The 23,737-nt window shown below is 36.6% G+C and overlaps 1 protein-coding gene across 1 annotated transcript in view; it reads left to right on the forward strand.

Annotated features, from left to right (window-relative positions):
• Positions 1 to 2: 2 nt before the first annotated feature.
• Positions 3 to 23,737, forward strand: part of NBAS (neuroblastoma amplified sequence) — a 165,790-nt gene continuing 142,055 nt past the window's right edge. Inside the window, 16 exon segments of the mRNA XM_018088939.2 lie at positions 3 to 41; positions 43 to 150; positions 152 to 172; positions 3,809 to 3,863; positions 4,434 to 4,470; positions 6,215 to 6,292; positions 7,268 to 7,315; positions 8,400 to 8,443; positions 8,852 to 8,985; positions 9,696 to 9,829; positions 9,952 to 10,050; positions 14,621 to 14,759; positions 15,524 to 15,589; positions 19,077 to 19,205; positions 21,967 to 22,030; positions 23,294 to 23,487. Coding sequence (XP_017944428.2) covers positions 3 to 41; positions 43 to 150; positions 152 to 172; positions 3,809 to 3,863; positions 4,434 to 4,470; positions 6,215 to 6,292; positions 7,268 to 7,315; positions 8,400 to 8,443; positions 8,852 to 8,985; positions 9,696 to 9,829; positions 9,952 to 10,050; positions 14,621 to 14,759; positions 15,524 to 15,589; positions 19,077 to 19,205; positions 21,967 to 22,030; positions 23,294 to 23,487 — 1,389 coding nt within the window.

The following is a 23,737-nucleotide window of genomic DNA, read 5'->3' on the forward strand; positions in this document are numbered from 1 at the left end:
CAATGGCCGCCGCCGCGGGGACAGCGGGAACGGCGGGAACGGGGGGAACAGCGGGACGGGCCCCGGGAGCGCGCGATGGCCGGCGCCGGCGAGAGGGGGAGAGCGGCGAGGAGAACATCCTGTACGACGTGGCTGGTCAACACCGAGTGGCCCTCTGGAGACGGAGGTGCAGGTGCGTGTGGCCGCGCGGGCGGCCGCGGGGCGGGGAGGGGACCGGCCACGTCGGCGCGGGCGGGGACGCGCCCCGGGGGCTGCGCGGCCCTGGGGGCGCGCTGGGACCTCCAGGGGCGTGACTGACGGGCACCAAAGGGGTCCCCGCAGCCCTTCTGCTCCTGTCGTACTTTCTTGTCACTTAATTCCCACCCTGGTTTGTGCTTCTGGGGGTGCCCTGAATTATTTCTTGCTCACTGAACACATATGTCAGGTTTTACTGTTGAGCTGATACGAGAGAAGCTGTGGTGAATGAAGTGCAGGTCTCATCTCCGGAAACTGCTGCACAGAGAGCTGTGGAAGCTGTCCTGGTAACAACAGCATCTTCATTGAATTTACGTTGCATGAGGAGAATTAGATCTCTCTCTGGACTTGTGTATCAGAATGGTTGCATCAGCATTTGCAGGAGTGGGCTAAAAGGCGAAAGTGTATCACTGTGTCTATACAAGGCACACAAATGGATGCCAAAGCTTAAGAACTCAGAAGATATTGCTCTTGTACTACAAGTTTTCAGTTGTAGTAGTTGTTTCTTAATGGGCCAGTGGAAAAACTGAGAAGCACTTCCATCTTTCCTTTTTCATCTTTTCCCCTGCAGTGTGCTAAGCTAGCTGCCTCTATGTCTGCTCTTGTCTGGTTTGGACGTAGAGGATACAAAGAATGTGGGTTTCTTTCTTTCTTACAGTGGCTTTTAAGTCCACTGAAGCAACCGAAGTTGTTAGTGTATTTCACACCAGAAGTCATTTATGGAAGTATTTTAACAAAGTTTTATGCTTAATGGTATTGACTATTTTAAACTTGATTTTTCTTGCCTATTTATTTTATTTTCAAGATAATATCTATTTTGAATGGCAGAAATAGGAAGGTTTGAAAATATGCTATGTGCTTTGTTTGGATTTACATTCTTAAGAACTGGTAGTAGCCAAGGACACTTCTGATAGTCTTTTTACCTTTTTAGTGGGAAATAGATTTTACACTGACAGTCATAGGCAAACAGATGATTTTGTCAGTATGAGTTAGATTTTGCCTTAAGATGTCGTAACTATGATTTTACATAGGTGATTTTGACTTTCCTTTTGGAACATCTTTCCTTTTGTATCCCTTTCAATCCTGGTTTATTCACACTTTTCAGAAAAAGTCACAGAACACTTCCTACCTTGTAGAACTGAATGTCTTGGAATGAATGAGGTGAGAAATAGTAGAAAGGGAAAGGAAGTTGAATGCTGCACTGGGAAATGAAATTAAATGTCGTCCTATGCAGTAATCTAGGCTACAAAGCAAGACCTTAAACTTTCACAGATCTCTACTGGCTTTGTTTTATTTTTCTGTTACCTCATTTGAGATGATTCATTTTTAATTTCAGAGCACTGAGAACTTATATCTTTAATTATGACTGTTGGAATATGCGTCCTGTGATGAAGACGTAAAGTCATTTTAAATTCAAGATGCTGATAAAACTGGCATGGATTTCTTAGGTTCAACCCCCAAATTAGCTGTGATTTTAGTTCTTCTTAGTGTTGCCATTCACCTGTATTGAATTTAACAATAAGAATTTCTTTTTGTAGGGTCAGGGAGAAGACAGGGGGACATAACAGTTATTTGTGAAGGAAACATGCAAGGGACTGACTGTGGCAGAGGAGAGAGTGGTGTGGAAATCAAGCAGTCTGTATTCAGTATAGTGAGGTGATTGTATATAATGCACTGTTTGAGAACCCTGAAGAAATGTGTAACGAGAATAAAAGTAATTACTGAATAGTTAATCAGTGAAAATAGTGAAAGAGGCAGTGGCAGTGGGCAATTTTGCAAGGGAGGACTCGTGAAATCATTTGTGGAAATAAAGGCTGATTGAACTTTTCCTTTTCTCCAGTCTATATTTCCATATGTATCACTTGGCTCTGGGAGGCTTTTTCATTGTAATCTAATGTTTTGAGACTTCCCCAACACCCTCCCCTGCTCCACTCCCAGCAAGCTTGCAGGGTGTGCAAGAAAATCCAAAACTGAGTGTTTTATCAGCAGGAAAGTACATTTTATTTCTGGAATGCTGTAGGGATGGAGAAGTTGAAAGTGTTTTTCCAAACAGAAATGAATTAAAAAAGAAATATAGCAGATCTGGTAGTCATTGCTGTTGCTGACGTGATAAGAATATATTATAAAAAATAAAACTCAGATCTTCAGAGTATAATAGTAAATCAGTTTTTGAGGAGTTTAAGATGTATGGAATAGAAGCCTGTAGTTAAAGCTCAGAAGTGTACACCTAAAATATTCAAAAAAATTCTAAAGAGATATAAGCAATTTTGGGAATGTTTTTACTGTGAAGTTTTCTTAATCCAAAAACTTTAACAAGCTCTGCTTTTAAGGTCCCTAGGAAATTGCAGTTCTCCCTGAGGTACTAGGAGAACTGTAATAAATAATTTATGCTCTCGCTTATTTTACTGTAATGCCTTGTTATTTCCTGAATGTGGAACATTACCTATTAGTACAGCCATGTTTGCTTCTTACATGCTGTGAGATGACAGCCTGGTTATTTGAAAGACTATTTATGGATTGCAAACTTTGCGTACAAAACTAATCTTTACTTCAATAACTTAAAACTTGGGAGCCCACATACTTTTTTTTTTTAATTTGAACATACTTCAAAATGTTGATAAATTTGTATGTCTTTCAGTGTTTGCTGCTCTATAACTTGGTGAGGTCTGAATATTTCAGTTATCAAGTGAAATCTACTCTATGTATTCTGTACTGAAGGGAAGAGGAATTTCATTCATTACCTGCTCAAATGCTCAGCTTGTGATGCTCTAATATGTTCATTAGAAAAGTATAAGCATGACTGCTTATTTGAAGAGGTGTGTGTGATTCCTTCCTTATTGTTTATCTTTGTTATCTTCTCAGTGTCATATCTTTTTTCTGCTTTCTTACTGGCAAATAACTTTATCTCCTCATAGCTAGGAATATACATCCTGTGTTGTTTTCTGTTCCTTTTTTCTGTGTTTGGAGAGGGCTTTCATTTGTATATTGAATGTAGTTGTTCCTCTTTGCCTTAAGTAGAACAGGATTGCTGGTAAGGCTTTGTGAGATGGTGTGGAGTAGAGCAGCTGTGTTGCCTAGTATAACTTGTTGTAAAAATAGTTTTTCTTCAGAAAATCTTTGTTTTGCTTGATGTTTCTGAAACTTTCATGTGCAATCTTTATGTAGCTTAGCAATTAGATATTAGCATAATATGTTGAACACCAGGTACTTCGACTTCTGAGCAGATCAATCTGGCATTAATTTGGGATAGAAGGAATGGTTTATAATACCTTACAGGAGAACATAATCAGAAGTCGATGTCTTTTCTCACTACTCAAAGATGAAGGCAAAGTTGAATCAATAGAGTCTGTGGCACGTTTTTGTTTATTGCATCTTGGCATTTAAATTATTTGACTTTATAACCTGTTTTAGCTTATGCAGTTAAATTACTCACTATATGAAGACGTGAGTAATAGAAAATACATAAGGAACTTGTAGGCTAGGAGGCAGATTTAATCCGTGAATCTGTGTATGAATGTTATATTTAAGTTAAAATGTGTGATATAGTGTCTGATCATTATTGTTATAATTGCAGCCAAGAGGCAACAGAAAACATGGTGCATCATTTATCATCACTAGAGCAATTACAGGTAAATATGACTTGTTCTTATGTTCATGACTTCCAAGAATGTGTGGATTACTTGTAAATTTTACAATTTCTGCCCTTTAGAGTGGCGATTGTAATGGAAATAGAGCACAGGATATGTTTTCAGGAAGATGTTTTCTCATTGTCAGTATTACTTTTTTAGTTGTATGTCAATTTTGTGAGCTTTCTTGTCTCTATTAGTTTGTTGGGACTAATGTTTTAATGTCCTAACTAATAAACCATACTTCTAAGAACTTAAGCTCTGTGTTTTGCAAAATGTTGTTGAGTCTTTCCTTTTTTTTTCTCTACCAGCTCTTGCATGGGCCTGTTCACTTGTTAAGAGTTCTATGCAATGTAATACAATCAAAATGTAAAATTTCCTTATAAACTAAGTGTTCAATGGCAGTAATTGAACTGCATTTTCATCTAATAGAAATTTCTCTTAGGATGTCCAAGAATGCATAGTGATTTTTTTCAATCTGACATTTGCATTTACTGTAACATGAGAATTTCTATAAGCCGGAGGGTGTTTTAAGACCACTAGAGATGTAATTTTTTCCTCTTTCCGTTGTAGGTCCTGCATTATTTTTGCTTCGGTACCTCTGGTACAGGTAGGTTTGATGAGAATATTGCTTAATTTTTCTATTTGGGAATATTTTTATAGCCATCAAAATTTGATGGAATGTAATTCTTAATGAGAGGAAAGTTGAACACTTCTTTTGAATATTGTCCAAGCAATGCTTAGAATAGTCTCTTTTCATAAATTAAGTTGTAACCCCTTAAGTTGCAGCTGAAGCCTATCTAGAAAAGAACTAGTGTGTACTAGTTTGACTTTGTACTTTTACTGGAAGCGAAAGTCAACTTGCAGTTGAAATGTCATCTTTCTCCAAACACATATTTGTCCTCCCCACTCCCAACTGCTATATTGCAAGTGAAGCTGCTGTGGTTTTTCCTTTTTTTTTCTCTTAAGCCCTAAGGATGGCACAGCAGGGTTTACTTCCTTTGGAGTAATAATTTTGATTTTTTTTTTTTTTCCTTGACAATTCAAGCTGTCATACAAAAAGTTTGATAACTACTTGAGCAGCACTCGTACCATTTATAAATTTTAGGTTCTAATTCAAAGAGTGATTAAGTGGTCCCAGAAATATATTGGGGTAAATAAAGTGTTTCTGAAGAATTTCAGCTGTGTGGTTTTACTACTCTGTTGGTGCACTTAGCAGGTTTGAAGATATCAGTTTTCCCGTTTAAAGGATATTCTGTTGGTTTTGAGATATATGAAAAGGGGTGTTTATGTGGGTTCCTGTGAAACAATACTGTACTTGAATTTGGCAGGGAATGCTGTTTTCCCTATTGCTGGTGTTCTGGTTTATTTTTATGCACCTACCTGCCCCCCTTTTTTGGTGGGGGAGGTGAACTTTTTGGACGTCATACTGTCATGTAAGTCTAGTTATGAGGATTCAGTTGTAGACAGAATTAAATTATTTTTCTTCCCTCCCTCCAGTAGTCATTTAAAGTCTAATTTCAAGCTTTTATAATTGTTTCTAGTTGCTATTTTCATGTGTTTAATAAAAGTGTTTGGTAGGGAGCTCGGGAGGCCTCTAGTTTAAAGTCCTGCTAAAAGCAGAACATTAAATTCAGATTGGGTTCAATAGGGCTCTGTCCAGCTAGGTCTTGAAAAGGTTAAAGGGTGGACATCCCAAAGACTCTCTGATCTGTTCTAGTGCCTGTCTGTCTTCATGGTGAAGTAAGCCCTTCCTTATGTCGATTTGGAACCTGGTTTAGATTCATAGAGACATTTAGGTTGGAAAGGACCTTTACAATCATGGGGTCTGACTGGTAACGCAGCACTGCCAAGTCCTCCAAAGGGTTGATCATAGTTTCTTGTGTTCCTGCCATGCACCTCAGTTGCTCCCATCTTCATGGTAACTTCCTAGGTATCAGGCAGCTGCTGTTTGGTCTCCCTGAAGCCTTCCCTTCTCCAGGCTAAACACATACAATTCCCTCAGTATCTCCTTGTAGGGCAAATGCTCCAGTCCCCTAACCCTCTTTGGGGGCCCTCCTGTTTACTGGTGTTCTTTGTTTGATGGGTGTCCCAAAACTGGCTGATGATCAGAGTATAAAGAGTGATGAGTAAATGATTGTTTCCCTTAATATGTGGTTTTGTTCTGTTAATACAAACAAGGCTGTTGTTACCCTTTGTTGTTGGCAGGGTGCAGTGTTGATTCATGTTCAATTGCTAAAACCACATAGGTGATTGATGGTTGCCTTAAAGCTAAATTATCTGGTTTGTATATCTCAGGTACTGCTTTTGTTAGTTGTAGGTTCTGATTTAGTCTAATGTTTTTGGTATTTCAGCCCTGCAAAATTTTCTCTGCCCACTGGACTGGTTCGTCTCGTTAGTAAGCAGATCAACTGGCACCTTGTCCTTGCCAGGTAACCAGCGCTCATGCTTTTCCATTTTTTTATGGTAGTGAATGTATTAATGCTTCTTCTGCTCTCCCCGCCATCCCTGCTGGTAACCATGCTCAGTTAATATTGTGCTGAAGTCATGTTATTCTTTTTGGTCAAGAAAAATACCGGAGGCTTTCACAGGTAGCTCTGTGAAAGAAAGCTCAATGTGCTGACTAAGGGGCTCCCACCTGCTTCCTTTCACTTAATGCACCTCTGCTCAGGTCTGAATGTCTGTCTGGCTTTTGAGGTGAAGTTATTTGCAGTGCAGTTGTTCTCAAACTCAAGTCCTGAATTCGGTTGGTTAAAGACTTGACAGGATATGTAATTTTAAAATAAGCAATTTGTATTTGTGGAAAGTGAATGCATACCCTCAAGACTTGTCTGCTATTGCATGTACAGAGAAGTGGGAGTTCCAGTGCTAGAACCAGCTGTTCTGGGGTAATTTTAGCAACATCAGTAAGGTCACTGGCATTTAAAAATAAGCATAAATATATACAGAAAAATGGTTCAGTGACTTGAAGGTAGTATGGAAGGTTTTAGTTTATGTTGTGTGTTAGGTACAAAGACAGGAGACCTGCTCCTAAGGAGACTACATAACTTACTGAAGTATGATAGTTGTTTATTCCAGATAAAGCAATACATAGTTTTGGATGTCACTGTTGTAAAATTATCCATAAGCAGCATCTGATTCTGACCTCTATTACAATGAGATTTTAGACATTGTTTCTATTTTCTTAGTGCTACTGGAAAAGAATGTCAGATAGATTTCAGTGACTTGAAGGGAATCTCATAGAACTGACATCTTCTTTCTAGTAAAAAATTGATATTTCCCAATTTGTTTTGATTTATGAAAGAGGCAATTTATATCTAACCTTGCAGAAGAGCCCCTAGGACTGATGCACATTCTGTAAGGAATGGACTTAAAATGAACTTTCAAACCTGTATTTTCTCTTTCAGCAATGGTAAATTGTTGGCAGTTGTTCAAGACCAATGTGTAGAAATCAGGTAATTTAGTGTTATCTGTTGCTTCATGAACACAGTTGTGGAGTCCTCAGAAAGTGTTTCTAGTCATTTACTAAATGTACTTTTAAATATTTTTCTGCATTTTGCAGTGTTATATGTTGTGAAAGTTATCCATGGAATAATCATAAAAGCAGAAACCTTCTGTTTATCTTAGTTCTCAGCAATTTCACATTAAAAAAAAACTAACCAAAACAACACAACCCCTCCTTTATCCCCCAATTGTAAATGTTATAGGTAGCTGTATGTAAGTATCTCTCTCTCCCTCTCTCTCTGTTTCAAGATGTGAAAGAAAAACAATCAAGATGCTCTGAAATACTCAACACAAATCACGGTCTTTTTAACCTTTGCCTTTCTGTCCCCTCTAGAAATTCTCTCCTAACAAATGGGACAAGGAGCCAGTATTCTTCTCTGTAGAGTAGCTGGCGTGTATAATACTTCACCTTATTTTACAAGTAGTGTGGATTGCCATCAAGACTGATGCTTTCCCTTCTGCTCTCTAACAAGAAGCTCTCCTTTGCTAGTTCAAGAGCACATTTAACTGTAGAACAGATCTTGATTGAGTGTGTTTACTTGCTTCACAAAAATCCATTTGCTAGAAGGTCAGACCTTCTATTTATATGTAAAAGAAGCAAGTGTACGAAAATTGTTCAATCAAAAGTGGTGTGAATACCATAAATGTCAGCTTACAGACTATAAAATAAATCTTGTTTCTTTGTATTAATGTAACTATATTCTTGCATTGTTTCTAAAATTGTAACCTAAAGAATACTGACTAGGTTTTTTTTCTAAAGTTATATGAAGCGCTGAAATGTTACTATCCTATTTTGAACAGCATTACGAATAAATGAGGGATGTTAGTACTTATGCAGTGGGAGGAGGATGTCTAAAATACTAGTATTAGTTACTGTAGCTGCCTAGGGGCGAAAGCTACTATCTTCTTTTTTGACCAAGTAGTTAAGGTGTGCAGGCCTTTGAATTGAATGTTTTTCTAGTGTTCTGTTTATTATGGAAAGTTGGATAGTGTCTTTTCATATTTAAATTCATATGAGTCTTTTTTTTTCTGCAGGTCTGCAAAAGATGAATTTGTATCCATCATTGGAAAATGTCAAGGTATGGCAATCTCTATGTGCTTACTTAGTGTCATCATTGTTTGTTATTCATGCTTTGCTAAATGGTGATGTTGGTTTAGTTTAATGATAATGTTGTAACTTCTTAAAAACTATTGTGAAGAATCTCGTAATAGTTTTGCTTTGTGACTAGCTCCATTACCCTTCCTCTGCCTCTGCTTTTCGTGATGATTAACATATGAAAGAAACCTGAATCTGAAATGAAATGATAGTTAAAATTAGTGGGTTTAGGAGACATAACGGGTGACTTTTCTTTTTTGACCCTCCTTTGAAATAAGCTTGTAATGCAGGTAGACACCCTGCATTTTTTTGATGCAGCTGACTTTTTGTTCTTTTTAAGGGATTATATTTATATATCACTTTTATTAATAACTTTATTCCTTTTTCACAGTGCCAAAGGATCCCAACCCTCAGTGGAGGAGAGTGGCATGGAGTCATGACTGTATGTTACTTGCTTATGCTGAAAGCACTGGAACAGTCAGAGTGTTTGACCTGATGGGTAGTGAGCTTTTGGTCATTTCACCGGTATGTGCTCTCTTGGATTAAATATTGATACAGTGGAACTTTTTTTAAGGGTCATGCATAATTTCCACTCTTGGACCTTTTTAAAGTCATGACTTATATTGCTATAAATGTTTACACTGCGAATACAATGCAGAAACGGACCATAAAAAGTTTAACTATAATATATCCATCATATGATCAACAGAAGACGTGTAGCCCTTAAAACAGCACAGAGGGCGTTTTACATCTGTCTTGGAATTGTGGTAGATCTGCAAGTACATTGGATAGTGAAAATATAGAATCACCTAATTAGTGTGTGTGCAAATAATTTCAATTACTAGTAATAGATCTGCATTTCATATACAGAGTCAATTATAATTCCAGAAATATTGCTGCTAGAGCAACATGAGGAATTTTTTTGCTTGGTGTGATAGTAGGTAACTGCTGTCAACAGGCCACACATAATATATTTCCTATTTTGTATGTTCAAAGGTTGTATTAAACTGATTTGTGAAGGTGAATGAAATGTATTTCCTTAGTATATTGTCTTTGCAGAATTTATAGTAAGATATCTTTAAAAGAAAGATAAAAGGAAGTGTATTTTGTTACTAATACAAACTATAAAGCGTTTTATTATTTTAATACAATATAATAAATTGTATATAGTAACAAAGACGCTTTTTTTAAAATCTTCTTTCTCTCTCAATGTCTATCTTCATTTTTGGGTAAAGACAGCAAGTTTTCCAGGAGATCTGAGTTATGCTATTGCTGGATTGATCTTTCTAGAATACAAAGCAAGTGCTCAGTGGTCAGCTGAACTGCTCGTTGTTAATTATCGTGGAGAACTGAGAAGTTATCTTGTAAGGTAAGCATACATTTTGACTTAGTTTAAGAAGGTGCAGTGAACTTCAAAGGAATTCTTTCTACTCTTTCTAGAAAATAAATCTGAAATAATCCATGTTTTTTTTTGTTTCCCTGCATACTTAGTGTTGGAACAAATCAGAGCTTCCAAGAAAGTCATAGTTTCAGCTTTAGCAGCCATTACGCCCATGGTATTACAACTGTCATTTATCATCCTGGTCACAGGTAAGTGCTCTCTGCTACCTGACAGTGATATGTAAATGATGAACAAAAGTGGCAAAATAAGCATTGAAGTGTGTTGGATATAGAGGGGGAGAAAACCCCCCTATTTTAAAATTGGTATTTAGTGCATCAGTAATTAGTCATGTCTCTTTCTACCTATGAAAGAAGACTTAGTTGATTTCACTTGAATAATTAGGTAATGAAAGTCAGGTTCTGTTCTTTCTGTCTGAGTACCTTGCATAAGCAGCGTGCATTTTGTAGAATATTAGAAGTAGTTTCAAAAGACATTTCTGAGTGTGGTGGGGGTAAAGGCTGATATGTGTTTGGTTGGAGGTTTTTTTTCTTGTTTGTTTATTTGTTTCAATTTGTAATTGACTGCTAGACTTGTTGGCCACCCCATTTTCCCTAGTGTTCTGACTGGAACTGCCAGGCTTCTGTATTTGGAGTTGTCCTGTGATGTGTTTTCTCTACTAATAACCTGTTGGTTACAGAAACAAGACTTGAAAGGTGGCCTAATTGACTGCCTGCTCTTGAACCCAATGTAGTTGGAATAGGTACTGGTTAGCCTACTACTTATGCTAAAAATGTGCCTATTTTTTTAATATCAACTTGCTATATAGCAAGATAAATTCAGCAACTCTTTTTCCTACTTCTTTTCAGTTGTAGGGACTAAACTTCATTATAGATATTTTTCTTCTATTACATCTACTAGGATTGAACCCATTAGTGCAGTACATTATATCACTGTTTAGTTTTAAATGGAAATTAGGCTTGGTTATGGAATACCAGAAGAAGCTCACTGTTAAAAACTTGTTCTTATTCTTCAATGTTAAGTGAATTTTAAGTGTCCTGTCCTATCTATCTCGGGAAAAAAAATAATTATTATTAATGAGATGTAATGTTCTTCTAGCTTTTTATTTTGAGAGATTAATTTTGCTTCTTGCTACCTAAATCATATCTAGTAATTTCACATAATTAATATTCAGTATACTAAATGTATAGTTTTGATGTAGTAAGTGAGGATTATGGAGCTTTGGTAGCACTACCTGACCAGACAACAGAAACAACTCATTGTTTCCTTTGATCAGACCAGAGTTAATGGTTCTGACACCATTTCCAAAGTTATCTTTTCTGGCCCTAATATTAGGATTGCTGGAACAGTAAGTGTTGCAAAGAATGTTGGGTAATATTCAAAGAAGAGTCAAGTAATTACTCTGATGTTATTATAGATGGTTATGCTTGCTTTTAATTTTTGTGACTTTTTGAGTAAATGATGTCAGAACTGTTAAACTCTTATAATGGATGAATCCATTAGCAAGAAAATATGTAGCAAACCAGTTGTCAAGCAAATAGTATGGACATTGCTTTGTGTGTGCTAGTGACAACTTCTTGCCATGGAAATTTAGAAGAAATGGAAAAATTGCAATAATGTCAAGTTTTGTTTTCTTTCTTTCCTCCCACCTCGAAGAGAGTGATATCTTTGTTTTTCCTACTACTCTTGTAAGATCTTAGGTTAATGTTTTTAAAACTTGATATTAGTATGAAGTAAAAGAACAAGAGACAGTGCTGGGTTTGTGCTTAGAACATTGGTCATTAAAATTGTCTTTTTACGGAAGCTTATTGTTGGCATAGCTCTTTTTGTTGTCCATGTTGCAGATTTTCTAGGGAAAGAAATGACCTTTCCTTACATGGAGAAATGTGGTTCTATCTGCTGCTGACCTAATAAGTTTTTGTAATGTGTGTGGCATACACATTCAGGAATTACTTGTTTTTACCAGGAAATATTATGACTCATTCCATGAAAATAAAACTAGTCAGATGGAGTCCCCTGTGATTGTAGTATCTCCTGCTATATGCAGGAGATATAAGCCAGTTAACTGGCTTAGTAAAGTTGAAAAATTGGTACTTGAAAGAATGCACAATTGGATGGGATGGATCAAAAGCAAGAGAACTGATGTTTTGCCCTTCATATAGGCAAGTGCTTTCTGTTTTGAATTTAATCTGTGGTAGAAAACTCCTAAATTTGACATTGGAGAACTCTAAATTCCTGATCAGAGTCTCTTGCTGAAATTTTCTTGTTAACCAAAAAAAAAAACCAGAAAGAGTTGAAGGCAGGCACTTTAAAATTGTGCATTAAATAAAATGGTAGATATATAGGGACACCTGAAAGTTTTCATATTCAATAACGTGAACTTTGATCACTTAGCATAAGTTGAACTTTGTCAATTTGTGCTTTCCTGCATTTCATTCAGCCTCAGATGGTGAAGTTACGTTGGACTATCTTTACTGCTTGTAAGGCTTGACTTACTGCACTTTGTATTACTGTGTATTTGCACATTACCCATTACAGAGCAATAAAAGAGCACTTAAGAACTTAATGCACTTAATTTTTTCAACTAGATGTATGATAATTGCAAAGAGAATATATCAGTAGGGAATGTATCTGAAGCAAGAGTTTTGGGGAAAAGTCTAATAATGAATTTCACTGTTGTTAAAATGTGTTATATACCTTAATTTAGATACCAAATGCTGGTGTCCTCTTGTGATGCAGCCTTCATCTAGGGTGGAATTTATGGTGCACTTTAGTTGACAAAACTTTAATGTCTGCTTCAGTGTGAACTCTTTGTAAGCTCTAATGTAAGTTTCAACAACTGCTTGAGTATCTTAATCTGGAACTGAATGTCTTACGTCAGGGTTATCCATAGTAAGACTGCTAGAGAAAATGTTTGATGTTAAAGCCTAAAGTTTGCGATGAAGGCCTTGTGATGAAAGAGTTGAAGGGTTTCAGATTCAGTTGAAATTTTTTTGTTGTACCAAAATTGATGAATGAAGAATGGCATATCAAGTTTTTCTTGGATGCCTGAATTGAAGTTGTTGTTCTCAAGACCAGTATTACACTGGTTATCTTCAACCCTACTTTGTAGCAACCTGTAGAATAGAGTACACCTGAGGTACTGCAGGCATTTTTTAAGACTGAAGGAACCCCATGAAATCATCTAATCCATTCCCTTCACTGTACAGGATCAGCTGGAGCAGGTTGCTTGAACCCATGTCTCAGCAGTTCAAGACCTGCACATCTGTATCCTCCCTTGAGAGTGTGGTCTTTGTCAAGGCCTCTGATGTGCTGGAGGAGCTGCTCCAGAGAGTGCTGGGGACTGAGCCTGGCAGTGCATCACCACAATTGTGCGGAATATGTACAGAGACAGCTTCTGGTCATCATTTTCTGCAAAGTGCTGCACAAAATACTGCAGACATGGTCTGCTCTTTAGGCACTTATTGATCTCTACAATTCCCTGAAAGGAGGCTGTAGCCAGGTGGGGATTTGCCTCTTCTCCCAGGCAGCTAGCAACAGGACAAGAGGACGTGGTCTTAAGCTGCGCCAAGGCAGGTTTAGGTTGGACGTGAGGAGGAATTTCTTCTCAGAACGATTAGACATTGGAATGGGCTGCCCAGGGAGGTTGTGGAATCTCTGTCCCTGGAGTTGGTCTAGTTGGCGTGGTGGTGTTCAGTCATAGGTTGGACTTGATGATCTCAGAGGTCTTTTCCAACCTAACTGATTTTGTTATTCATCTGTGGTTTGTGAATAGCATGAGACCTGGGAATATTCAATAAATTTTACTGACCTCTTAAAGAGGATTAAATGGGGAAGGAAATTTTCTTCCTGGACTTTTTTTTTTCTTTTTTTCTTTCATTGGACTTTTGTGGGAAAAGTTTTGAAATGCACTCAGGGCAGAGCTGAGCTGTATGAGTGGCAGCCTCTAGGGAGCACTTCAGGAGTGATGCAACCTTGGAAAAGGGATAATGGAGCATTCCCAGGTCTGAGCTCTGGGCTCTTACAATTGCACCTTTTTGGCAGATACTTTACTTTTTGATGGGTTATTCATTAAAATGATACTTCCAAACAAACTTAGACATATTCTCAAAGTTTTCATCAAAATAGTCATTAGTTAAATATAGAACTGCTTGTTAATAAGGTGGAAGGGCTTCAAGGGAAAATACTTTGATACAGTTTAATGTCAATCAGCAATAATTATGAGTTATGTCAAAGTTTTTAAAATGCCATCTACTGTGTGTAACAAAATTATTACATGTATAATCAGTAGAGTGGCTTTAGAAAACAGAATTAACAAATCTTGATGCTTTCGGTTCCTCAGTGAAAGAGAAGTAGCTTTTATGCCACACCTGAATAAATGGAAACCTAATGCTTGAACAGAATGATCAGAACTTTTCATAGGCTTAAACTATAATTTTTTATAGTTTTGATGGTGAGGCAGAAACTCAAACTTGTAGACAAACTCACTTTATTTTAGATGTTGGGAATTATGACTTATCGGGAAAGCTACAGAAGAGAATGGATAGGTATAAATGCCACAAATAACAACTGACATTCAAATAATATTTAAATACTTTTAGATTTCAGGGTATTTATCCACAGACAAAGGTTATTGAGGCTCTTAACTGTCTTAGTATACTTAGTGTTTTTGTTACTGCAAGCAGACTGCTCTAGACTTAAGACTATGAGAAAAAATGTGGCAGTATATGAAACCATAATATGCCTTTATATATTTTACAGACTTCTCCTTGTAGGAGGCTGTGAAACAGATGAAGATGGAGTATCTAAAGCAGCTGGTTGTGGGATATCTGCTTGGAGAATTCTGTCAGGTTCTCCCCATTACAAACAGGTCACTAGTTACGAAGATGATGTTAGAATAGTAAGTATTTGTCCTGATTTTGCTGGATGAATATTGTCACTGCCAGAATTATCTGACTGGATGTTCAATATGTCTCTTTTTGAAAGAAGAATTTAATACAGCTGTTGCTATTTTCTAAGGTACGATGTGAATGTCTTAAGTAGTTATCTTTTCCCGCCCTGAATCTGTCTGTTTTTGCTTTTTCTGTAGTATGATTTGAAATTTAAGTTCTTGATTATCACTTGGGGTTTTAAAACCCAAAACAACAAGAAAGAACAAAAATATTGTAACACGGAAATGTGTGAACTCCTCAGTTGTACACTGGGATATGTCTTTGGAAAAAACCTCCAGTTTGTGCTTTTATTACTTTAGAAGAAAAGACAGCATGCCTGAAATAAATGTTTCAGTTTAACTCTGACTCTAGATTTCTTTTGCTTCTAGTAGAAGTAAATGTTTGATTTAGTAACAACTTGGTTATACTGAAATCAATTCACAATATACCAGTTTAAATTCCAGTGTAGGTATTGCTTAGAATTATAAGGGAGCTGCTAATTTAATTGCAAATGAGTAGTGGTTTTCTGTGACATGTTACATACCTAATGAAGTGGACGAAATTACACAAACTGGATTTTATTATCCTTGCATTATTTTGAAGTGGGCAGTTTTATGGAAATTTAAAGAATCCTGCACAGTTGTTTTAGTATTTGAGATATGACTTAATTTTTGGTGCATAAAACAATGTATGAAATTGTCTTTCATTGAATGATTTGTTTCTGTTTTTACAGGCACAGAGAAGAGGATTATTAAGGATTATGAATTTAAGATTTTACAGCAGACGGGGAACAGAACAGGTATTAAGATCTAGGTCTACCTCAGAAATGTATTTTACTAACATAATTGTCCATTAATGACTATCTGAGAAACTGACTAAAAGTAGGTTTTACTTTATGCAACTTAACACTCTGTGAAATTAAAGCTAAAAGTTTGTTCTTTTTGATTAAATGGGGAAGCATGCTATTTATTTGGCTTTCTTAAAAATCCGGTTAGTTCATCTGCTGAAGCTTGAATCATTGGATTTCAGGAACAGGTCTAGAGATGTAGATTCAATATTAAATGTAAACTTATTCAAAAAGGAAGGTATAAGAAGCCACGTGGTTATTTGTTAATGAATGTAATAATCATAGTATGTTAGATGTGTTACATATTCTACAAGAAGAAAGTAGATTGTGATAAGTTTCTCAAATATATGCCCAGGAGGGAAGTAAGAGGAATAAAACCCAGCCTTCTGCACTACCCCACTCCCACTAGAAAAGAACAAAACCCCCTCACCTTACAGCCCAAAATTTTCATACAATGTGGGGAAGAAAAAATGGGTGGATTCAAACTAATCATTCATGGCTTAAATAGGGCAGACACAAAGACTTGATTTTTTTCTAGTCTGAGATACTAAGGAAACATTTTGCTAAGTAACTTCAAAAGTTTATTAAGGGTCAGACTTCTACTACTGGGATGCATGTGAACCTAATAAAACTGCTGATGAGAATCAACTTGTTCTTAACAAAACCTGGGTATGGATTTTGTATTCTCTCCCCTGAGTGAGTGGGTGTTAGAATGTCACACTGAGGTGTAGGTATGTGCTTTCTGTATTTCTAAGGCTTTGTACACAGTGCTCGTGGCTTTCTTGTATATGCCCTAGGAGCTGCCCATGCACCACTGCACCACCTTCTCTTACCTCTTGTCTACTAATTGTGTGTAGCCTTTGATTGATTCCTCTTTCTATTCCCCTTTTCCTTCTTATAAAAAAATTTTTTTTCCCTTCTTTTTCTTTACAAAGAAAAACCAGTAAAGAATGTGTCTACCACCTTCAACCTGTGTCCTCCTGAGAGGAAAAATGCTTGATTGGAAGTTATATGGACTTAGGAAATGACCTTAATAGATCTTTTGGGATGTTTAGGTGACTGGTTAAAAGAAGTCACATGCTTGATTGAAAGGGGAAAATAAATTTTTCTGAATCTCTCTCAAGGGTGGAATGGAAAAAGATTTTATTTCCTTCACTGAAAATATAAAAGAGAAAGTTGAAGTAAAGTTTTTTTACTGAAAAGCTTGTACTGAGTGTAGCTATACTAAACTTCAACTTCATTGCACTTGCCAGTACTAAATTAACAAAGAAAAGCAGAGACTGTTATTCATCCTTGAATGTTTTGATCCAATTTCAGAGATTATGGCTTAAATATGTGAGATACAGTTTGCATTCTCAGTGGCAAATTAACACCAGGGTTAAAATATGGCAGGCACAGCAGCTGGAGGACTTGTGTATTAGAACTAGCTATACTGGTATTGGATTCTTAGTGTTCCTACCTTAAGTGACACTTAGAAAATGTTAGGTGCCAACCTGCTGACGTTTTCAAAATCTTATTTTGAAGTTCCCTTAAGTTGTCAAGCTGTTTACAGAGGCAGCATTGCCTGCTTTGCCAAAAGACTCATTAATTTTTATAGATAAGAGTGTGTGGGCGGTAAATTTGAGTGTGTTAATATCTAAATCTGACAGCAAGAGAGTAATTACTGACTACTAAGTAAACATTTACCTGTTTTTAAGATCTGGGATGTATACCACTATCAGTTATCTGAACAGGTTATATATTTTGGCTCTATGTTTCTAAGTCCTTTAACAGTCTTTTGTTCTTTATGCATGCAAATTGATCCGTAAAGAGAGAATTGCCATTGTAGGCATGTACAATTCCTGAGCAAACCACAGTTGAAAGTACAGTACTCTGGCTTCTTAAGAATATAATCAGAGAATACTTAGGAAATTTTTCTAATATAAATAATGCTTAACTGATTAAAAAAAACCCTTAATGCTTCCCTTTTCAATTAAAAACACACTTTAGACTTGGATTTAAGCAGTGCTCTCAATAGCTGCAAACCACTGTACAACAGTTAGCAGATTCCTCAATTGTCAGTTTTCTGTGACATAAAGATGTAACTTAGAAATAAAAGTAATAAAAAAACCCCAACCCCAAAATAACATATCTACCTGAAAAGAATGTTTATATCTTCAAATGATACCTACTACTAATGTTCTATAGAAATACCATTAAAACTTCTTAATTGATGGAGGTCATTTAACATTTTTGTACTTCATTTATGTTGGGGTATTTTCCAAGAGGGGAAGTGTCGGCTTAAAAACTGGTTGGACAGTTTTAACATTACTGTAGGTGAATCTTTATTAGGAAGTTTTTAAAAGTGAACTAACAAAATGGAATTTTATAAACAATGTAATTTTGGAGAATCTGCACTTTTCTGTCTTTCAGTGAAGATTAGACTATCTAAGAACCTAATGATCTTTCTGAAAACATAGTAGTTGTGGTGGGAGTGGGGGGAATAAATATAAAATGTATTTTCAGAAATTATTATTCATTGCTACTATAGCAGTGGTGCTAAATTTGACTTTAAAATTTGAGCTCATATTTAGAGGGTCTTGTGGAAATAGCATATAGATTTGGTTGTAGTCGTGTGGGATTTTGTGAATCCTTAAGGAAATATTTTGTTAGAAGTATGTTTTGCCTCTTAGGGTATCCAGAGCTGAAGGAAAACTGTATCCAGGAGCATTTTTGTAGCCTTGATGAAGTTTACTTACGGATGTTGAATTATTTCATCTGTATGGACTTAATCTGATATTTGCTGTGTTGCTGCTTAGTCTGTTGTTACTCAAGAGATTTGTAAATTCTGATTCAGTGTCCTGAAATGAACGATGTGCTCCTGCAAGATCTCTCCATGTGTGTATTTCTTGTATCTCCTTTTCCTTTTATTTTAAATTTAAATATTTGGTTTGTAATAATGCCTACCCACTAGTTTGCTCCCAGGGAGAAAAAGCTGTACTGAACTGTGTTTTGGTAACAGTCTTCCTTGGGTGGACCTGAGAGACAGGACAGTAGAAAACTGAAGCTGCTGAAGGTTCAGCAGAATGACGTGCAATTTTCCCTCCAAGTAGCTCTGCATTGCTATCAGGGGCTTTGTCCTAAGAATGCCACACTTCCAGGTTTTATTTACTGTATAACAACATGATGCAGAAGTTCACATTCCTAAAGATTTGTTCATGTTAAGGGACTTTTCTTCCTTTATATGGGTTGTTTTTATTCTTCCATGCCACAATGGATGTCTCACCTTTATTCTTCTAGAGTAGGGTTTTTTTTTATTTATAATTTAGGGCTTGTCAAATTTTCAGGATGGAAGATAGTAAAAATTTCTTCCCTAAAATAGAAAAAAATATTTTTGGAGGAATTTTTTTGAGTATTCCTTGGTGTGTATTTTTGTTTACTTTGACATAATGTTTGGCAGGATGGAGTTTTCAAGATGAATCTTTCTCCTGATGGAACTCTTTTGGCAGCTATTCATTTCTCAGGAAAACTGACAATCTGGTCTATTCCATCTCTCAGACAACAAGGAGAATGGGACCAAACTGATCAGGTAAGAAGAATGTACATGTTTAGAAACTTGAGATATATATATTAATCTTCTGGAGATGTGTTTTCATAGGGAGAGGAGAGTAGTTCAGATAACTGTGCCTTAGCTACATTCTAGCTTTCCAGTCAATTCCATGTTTTTCAAGAGCTCTGTATTTACTTCTATAACAATCTTTTATGTTTTAACCATCAACCATAAACTTGAAAAATTAAGAAAAAGAACCAATTATGTTGCAATGAATTTTTCATGAACCCTTTTTGGTGCCAAGTAGATAACACTGTCAGAAGAAGATTGAAGCGCTATTATAAAACAGAAGTGGAGGCTAACAGGTAACTTTATTTGAATGGTTGAAACCAAATTATGCTGGATGTCTTATGTGTTCTTCTATGCCTCCCTCAAAATTTATCTTACCTTCTGCCAGATAACACTCTAGCATAGTTTATTAATCAATTTGTATTAAGTAATTTGCTTTCTGCAGGAATTGTTTGCAAAACTAAGTAGAGAAAGTTATGTTAGGAATTGCTCAGACACTGGCAAACTTTTGTGTAGCTAGCGTGAGTTTAAATACTGGGAATTGAAAATTAATTAGTTTTCACAGAAAATTCTAAATAACCAATACACTCTCTGAGTAAAGATTAAACTTCATTTTAATGAGGAAATGTAGTTTGAAAAGTGACAAAACCGAAATGATGCACACTAGTATGTGAAGTATTCTGGTTTTCCTCCCATTACTTTCTTGACTAATAGATCATAGAATCACGCAGCATATGCTGAGTTGAAAGGGACCCATAAGGATCATCGAGTCCAACCCTTAGTCTTGCACAGGACCATCCTGGACAGTCACTCCATGTGCCTGAGACTATCATCCAAATGCTTCTTAAACTCTGTGTCAGGCTTGCTGCTGTGACCACTTCCCTGGGGAGCCTGTTCCAGCACCCAAACACCCTCTGGTGAAGAACCTTTTTCTAATATCCAACCTTAACCTCCCCTGACACAACTTCAGGCCATTCCCTCAAGTTCTGTCAGTGGTCACCAGAGAAAAGAGATCAGTGTCTGCCTTCCCTCTTCCCCTCACGAGGAAGTTGCAGACTGCGATGTCTCCCCTCAGTTTCCTCCAGGCTGAACAGACCAAGTGACCTCAGCCACTCCTCATATGGCTTCTCCTCAAGGCCCTTCACCATCTCCATTGCCTTCCTTTGGATACTCTTTAAGAGCTTAGTGTCTTGTCTTCTATTGTGGTGCCCAAAACTGCACAAAATATTCCAGGTGAGGCTACCCCAATGCAGAGCAGAGCAGGACAATCCCCTCCCTTGACAAGCTCATGATGCTTTGCTTGATGCCCCCAGGACACGGTTGGCCCTCCTGGCTGCCAGGGCACAAAATTTTGCCCATGCCAAGATTTTCCTTGTTGCAGAGAGTGGGATTTGAACATGCACCTGCAGAGCACAAGGGATTCCCCAAGCCACTGAAAGGCTTTTCACTTTGAGTACTGTGTGTTATGTTCTAAACCTACAGGACATGAACCAACATCAGTTCCAAGTAGGGTAATGAAATGAGATCGAAATGTAATTTCAAGCTTATTTAGAAAAGTATTTTAGAAAAACATCAACATAAGGAAAAAAAACCTTTCAAAAAATTTCTGCTGTAGTACTGGGAAAAGTGTTGTGTGTGTATATATGCATATCCATCTGTCTCTGTTTTCAATGTACACTTCAGACAGATTTGCTCAAGGATACTCAGTGAGTTGTTGTATTTTTTAGCAATAAAGAATATGTATTCTGAAGGAGTACTTGGGACTTTAATTCAGTGAGGATGATATAAAGGATATTCAGTAACTGTTCTCAGAATTATTTTTGTAGGTGAAACTGGTGCGCAAATATAATGTATATTTTCATAATATGTGTGATTCCTATGTAATCGTCACTCAAACATATTTGTGAAATTAGTTCTAGAGTGGACTCATCTTTACTTTCAATTAGTACTCTATTCTTTCTTCTGAAAAATTAAGTCCAAAACCCACTTTCTGCTTGACCCAAGCCTACTTTGGTTGTCTAAGCTGTATAATGTACCCATATTTCCACTGTGTCGCACTTAGGGGTAGGATTTCTGTCATCTCTATTGGTGTAGTTCCCATGTGTTCTCATGTTGTTTTAACTAAACAAAGTTAAAACAACAACACTGCAACATAATTCTAAACATTGCAGCACATCATTAAGTAATGCTGCTTCTCTTCTTGCAGTAGTCTTGAAAGGGGCTTTATAATTAAGAAAATAACCAGAGAAAATACTTGCCGTACTGTTCTGGACTGGTACACAGGACCACTACCCAGAGCAAACAGGAGGACTGTTTTGGAGATACTTTTGTATGCCTGCAGTCCTATGTATAGACAGGAAAAGCAAACACTTGGCTTTCCATTGCTGGAGAGCCCTTATTTCAGAAATCTTTAGGGTATTATTTTTGTTTAATGCTGACCAGACTAGGTCTTGTGGCACTCTTGTTTTCTAATATGGTGTTTTAGGAATCCAGAAGTCTATTTTGGCTTGTTTTTTTTTTTTTTTTTTTTTTCTTTTTTTTTAATTGTCTGGAGAAATGTACAATGATGCTACAGGAGCTGCATGTTTATGTTCAGGAAGAGTTTGAATTTATATGGAGCATTTTTATTGAAAAATGAGTGTGTCTGCAATAGTGTAAAAAAACAGATTCTGTATTACAAAGACTTACTTGCATATAATCCTTTTTTTTCTCACATTTTTTTTTTTTTTAGCCAGGGTATGATGAGCTCAACCCAGACTGGAAACTCTCTAGTGAAAAAAGAAAGAAAATAAAAGGTATGCAGTACAGTTAGATCATTATTTTATACCATTGTGTAGATAAAAATAGTAATACAAATATACAAAGACCTGAAATGGCTTAGTTAAATCTCAGTCAGAATGGTTGCTAAAATTGTATGTATGATCTGAATTTGTGGTATGGCATAGCTAAATGAGTGTTACAATAGGGTTTTTTTAAGTTCTGTCTTAGGAATGCTTTTGTAGCCATAACTATGATGATGTTTCAGTTAGTACAGGATTTCATTTTTTCTTTCTGTGAATGTCTAATAAATCTTGGAAGGTAATGTAATTTAAAGATACTGGCTTAAAATTCTAAAACAGAGGGCTTTGTTTCCTCTGACTGGATTTGCCTCATGTCAGTCCATTGTTTTCCAAAAATTCAGGCCACTGCGTGCTGCCATTTAGCAGCTGGTTATTGCATGGCTGTTCCAAGAGTGCAGAGATCAATAGCAATTCCATGATCCATTTGCTACTGCTTGTATACATCTATATTATTAAAAGATCCCTGTTTCTTTGTACTATTTTTCTTGGTGATTCTGTCTTCGGGTTAATTCATCTGACCTTTTTGGGTAGGCTGCTGACTAAGCACAAGTAGAAAAGTGGGAAGCTGACCTGCTTCTCAGTGCTGCTTGGCAAAATATCGTTTTCATCTGAGAAGTGGGAAGTGACATGTAGTGAACAAATTGAGCCAACTCTCTGATGAATGTTTTGTCCCAACATCCAGTTACCACAATCAAGTTTTGCAGATGCCACAGTTTCCATCTTCTAGACTTTTTTGTTTATTTGGTTTGTTAGTTTAATCTTCCTAACAACTTCATCTTGTAGGCTGTTTAGGAGCCTTGTTCATAGTTGTCACTTGTCCTCAAAAGCAGTGTAGCCTTTTCTGATTTTCATTAGTATTAGGTTTGTTGACAGGTCAAGGATGGCCTGATAGGTATTGAAGTAGGTCTTTATCAAATATCTAAAATTTGTCGTATTTGTACAAGTAAATCAGATTACTGTGAATTCTTTTTCTAAATAAATTATATATATTACATCTTTAAGTGATTTTTTTTTTCTTCTCAGCAGCTTTATTTAACACAGAACTGATTTAGTAAAATGTAGTTGATATAAAATACAAACTTAGTGAATCAAGGTTGTACATATAATAGTAAATGTCTATTAAATTAGACCATATCTCTTAGTAATGAAAGTCTTTTCTGTTCTTAACTGGAGTTTAAAGTGATCTTTCTTTCTATGGTGCATTCTTATTTGTTTTAGATAAAGAATCCTATTACCCATTGATAGATGTAAATTGGTGGGCAGATAATTCTGTCATCTTGGCTCGATGCTCTGGTGCATTGACTGTGTCATCAGTCAAGACGTTGAGAAACTTACTGGGAAAGTCATGTGAATGGTTTGAGAGTTCTCCTCAGGTCACTTCAGCTCATGATGGAGGATTTCTCAGTCTGGAGGTGAGGAATGTGCACAAGCAGATACCTTTTTGGAATGCAGTACAATAGTTTACTTTTTTGTAGGTAATTCTAAGAGGGGCTGTGGTTATAAAAAGAAGTTGTTATAAGTAAAGAACAAGTGGTTCTTTTTCCTTATCTCTAGATAGGCATTGTAGGGAAATTCTGAACTTGCTGCAACTTAACTGCTGTGATAAAAACTTGATTGTCAAATAACTTCTGGAGAATAGAGGCAAAAATCTTAGAAGGTTGA

The sequence above is a fragment of the Manacus vitellinus genome, unplaced genomic scaffold (assembly GCF_001715985.3).
Source record: "Manacus vitellinus isolate BGI_N305 unplaced genomic scaffold, ASM171598v3 scaffold_11_pilon, whole genome shotgun sequence".
NCBI classification, from domain to species: domain Eukaryota; kingdom Metazoa; phylum Chordata; class Aves; order Passeriformes; family Pipridae; genus Manacus; species Manacus vitellinus.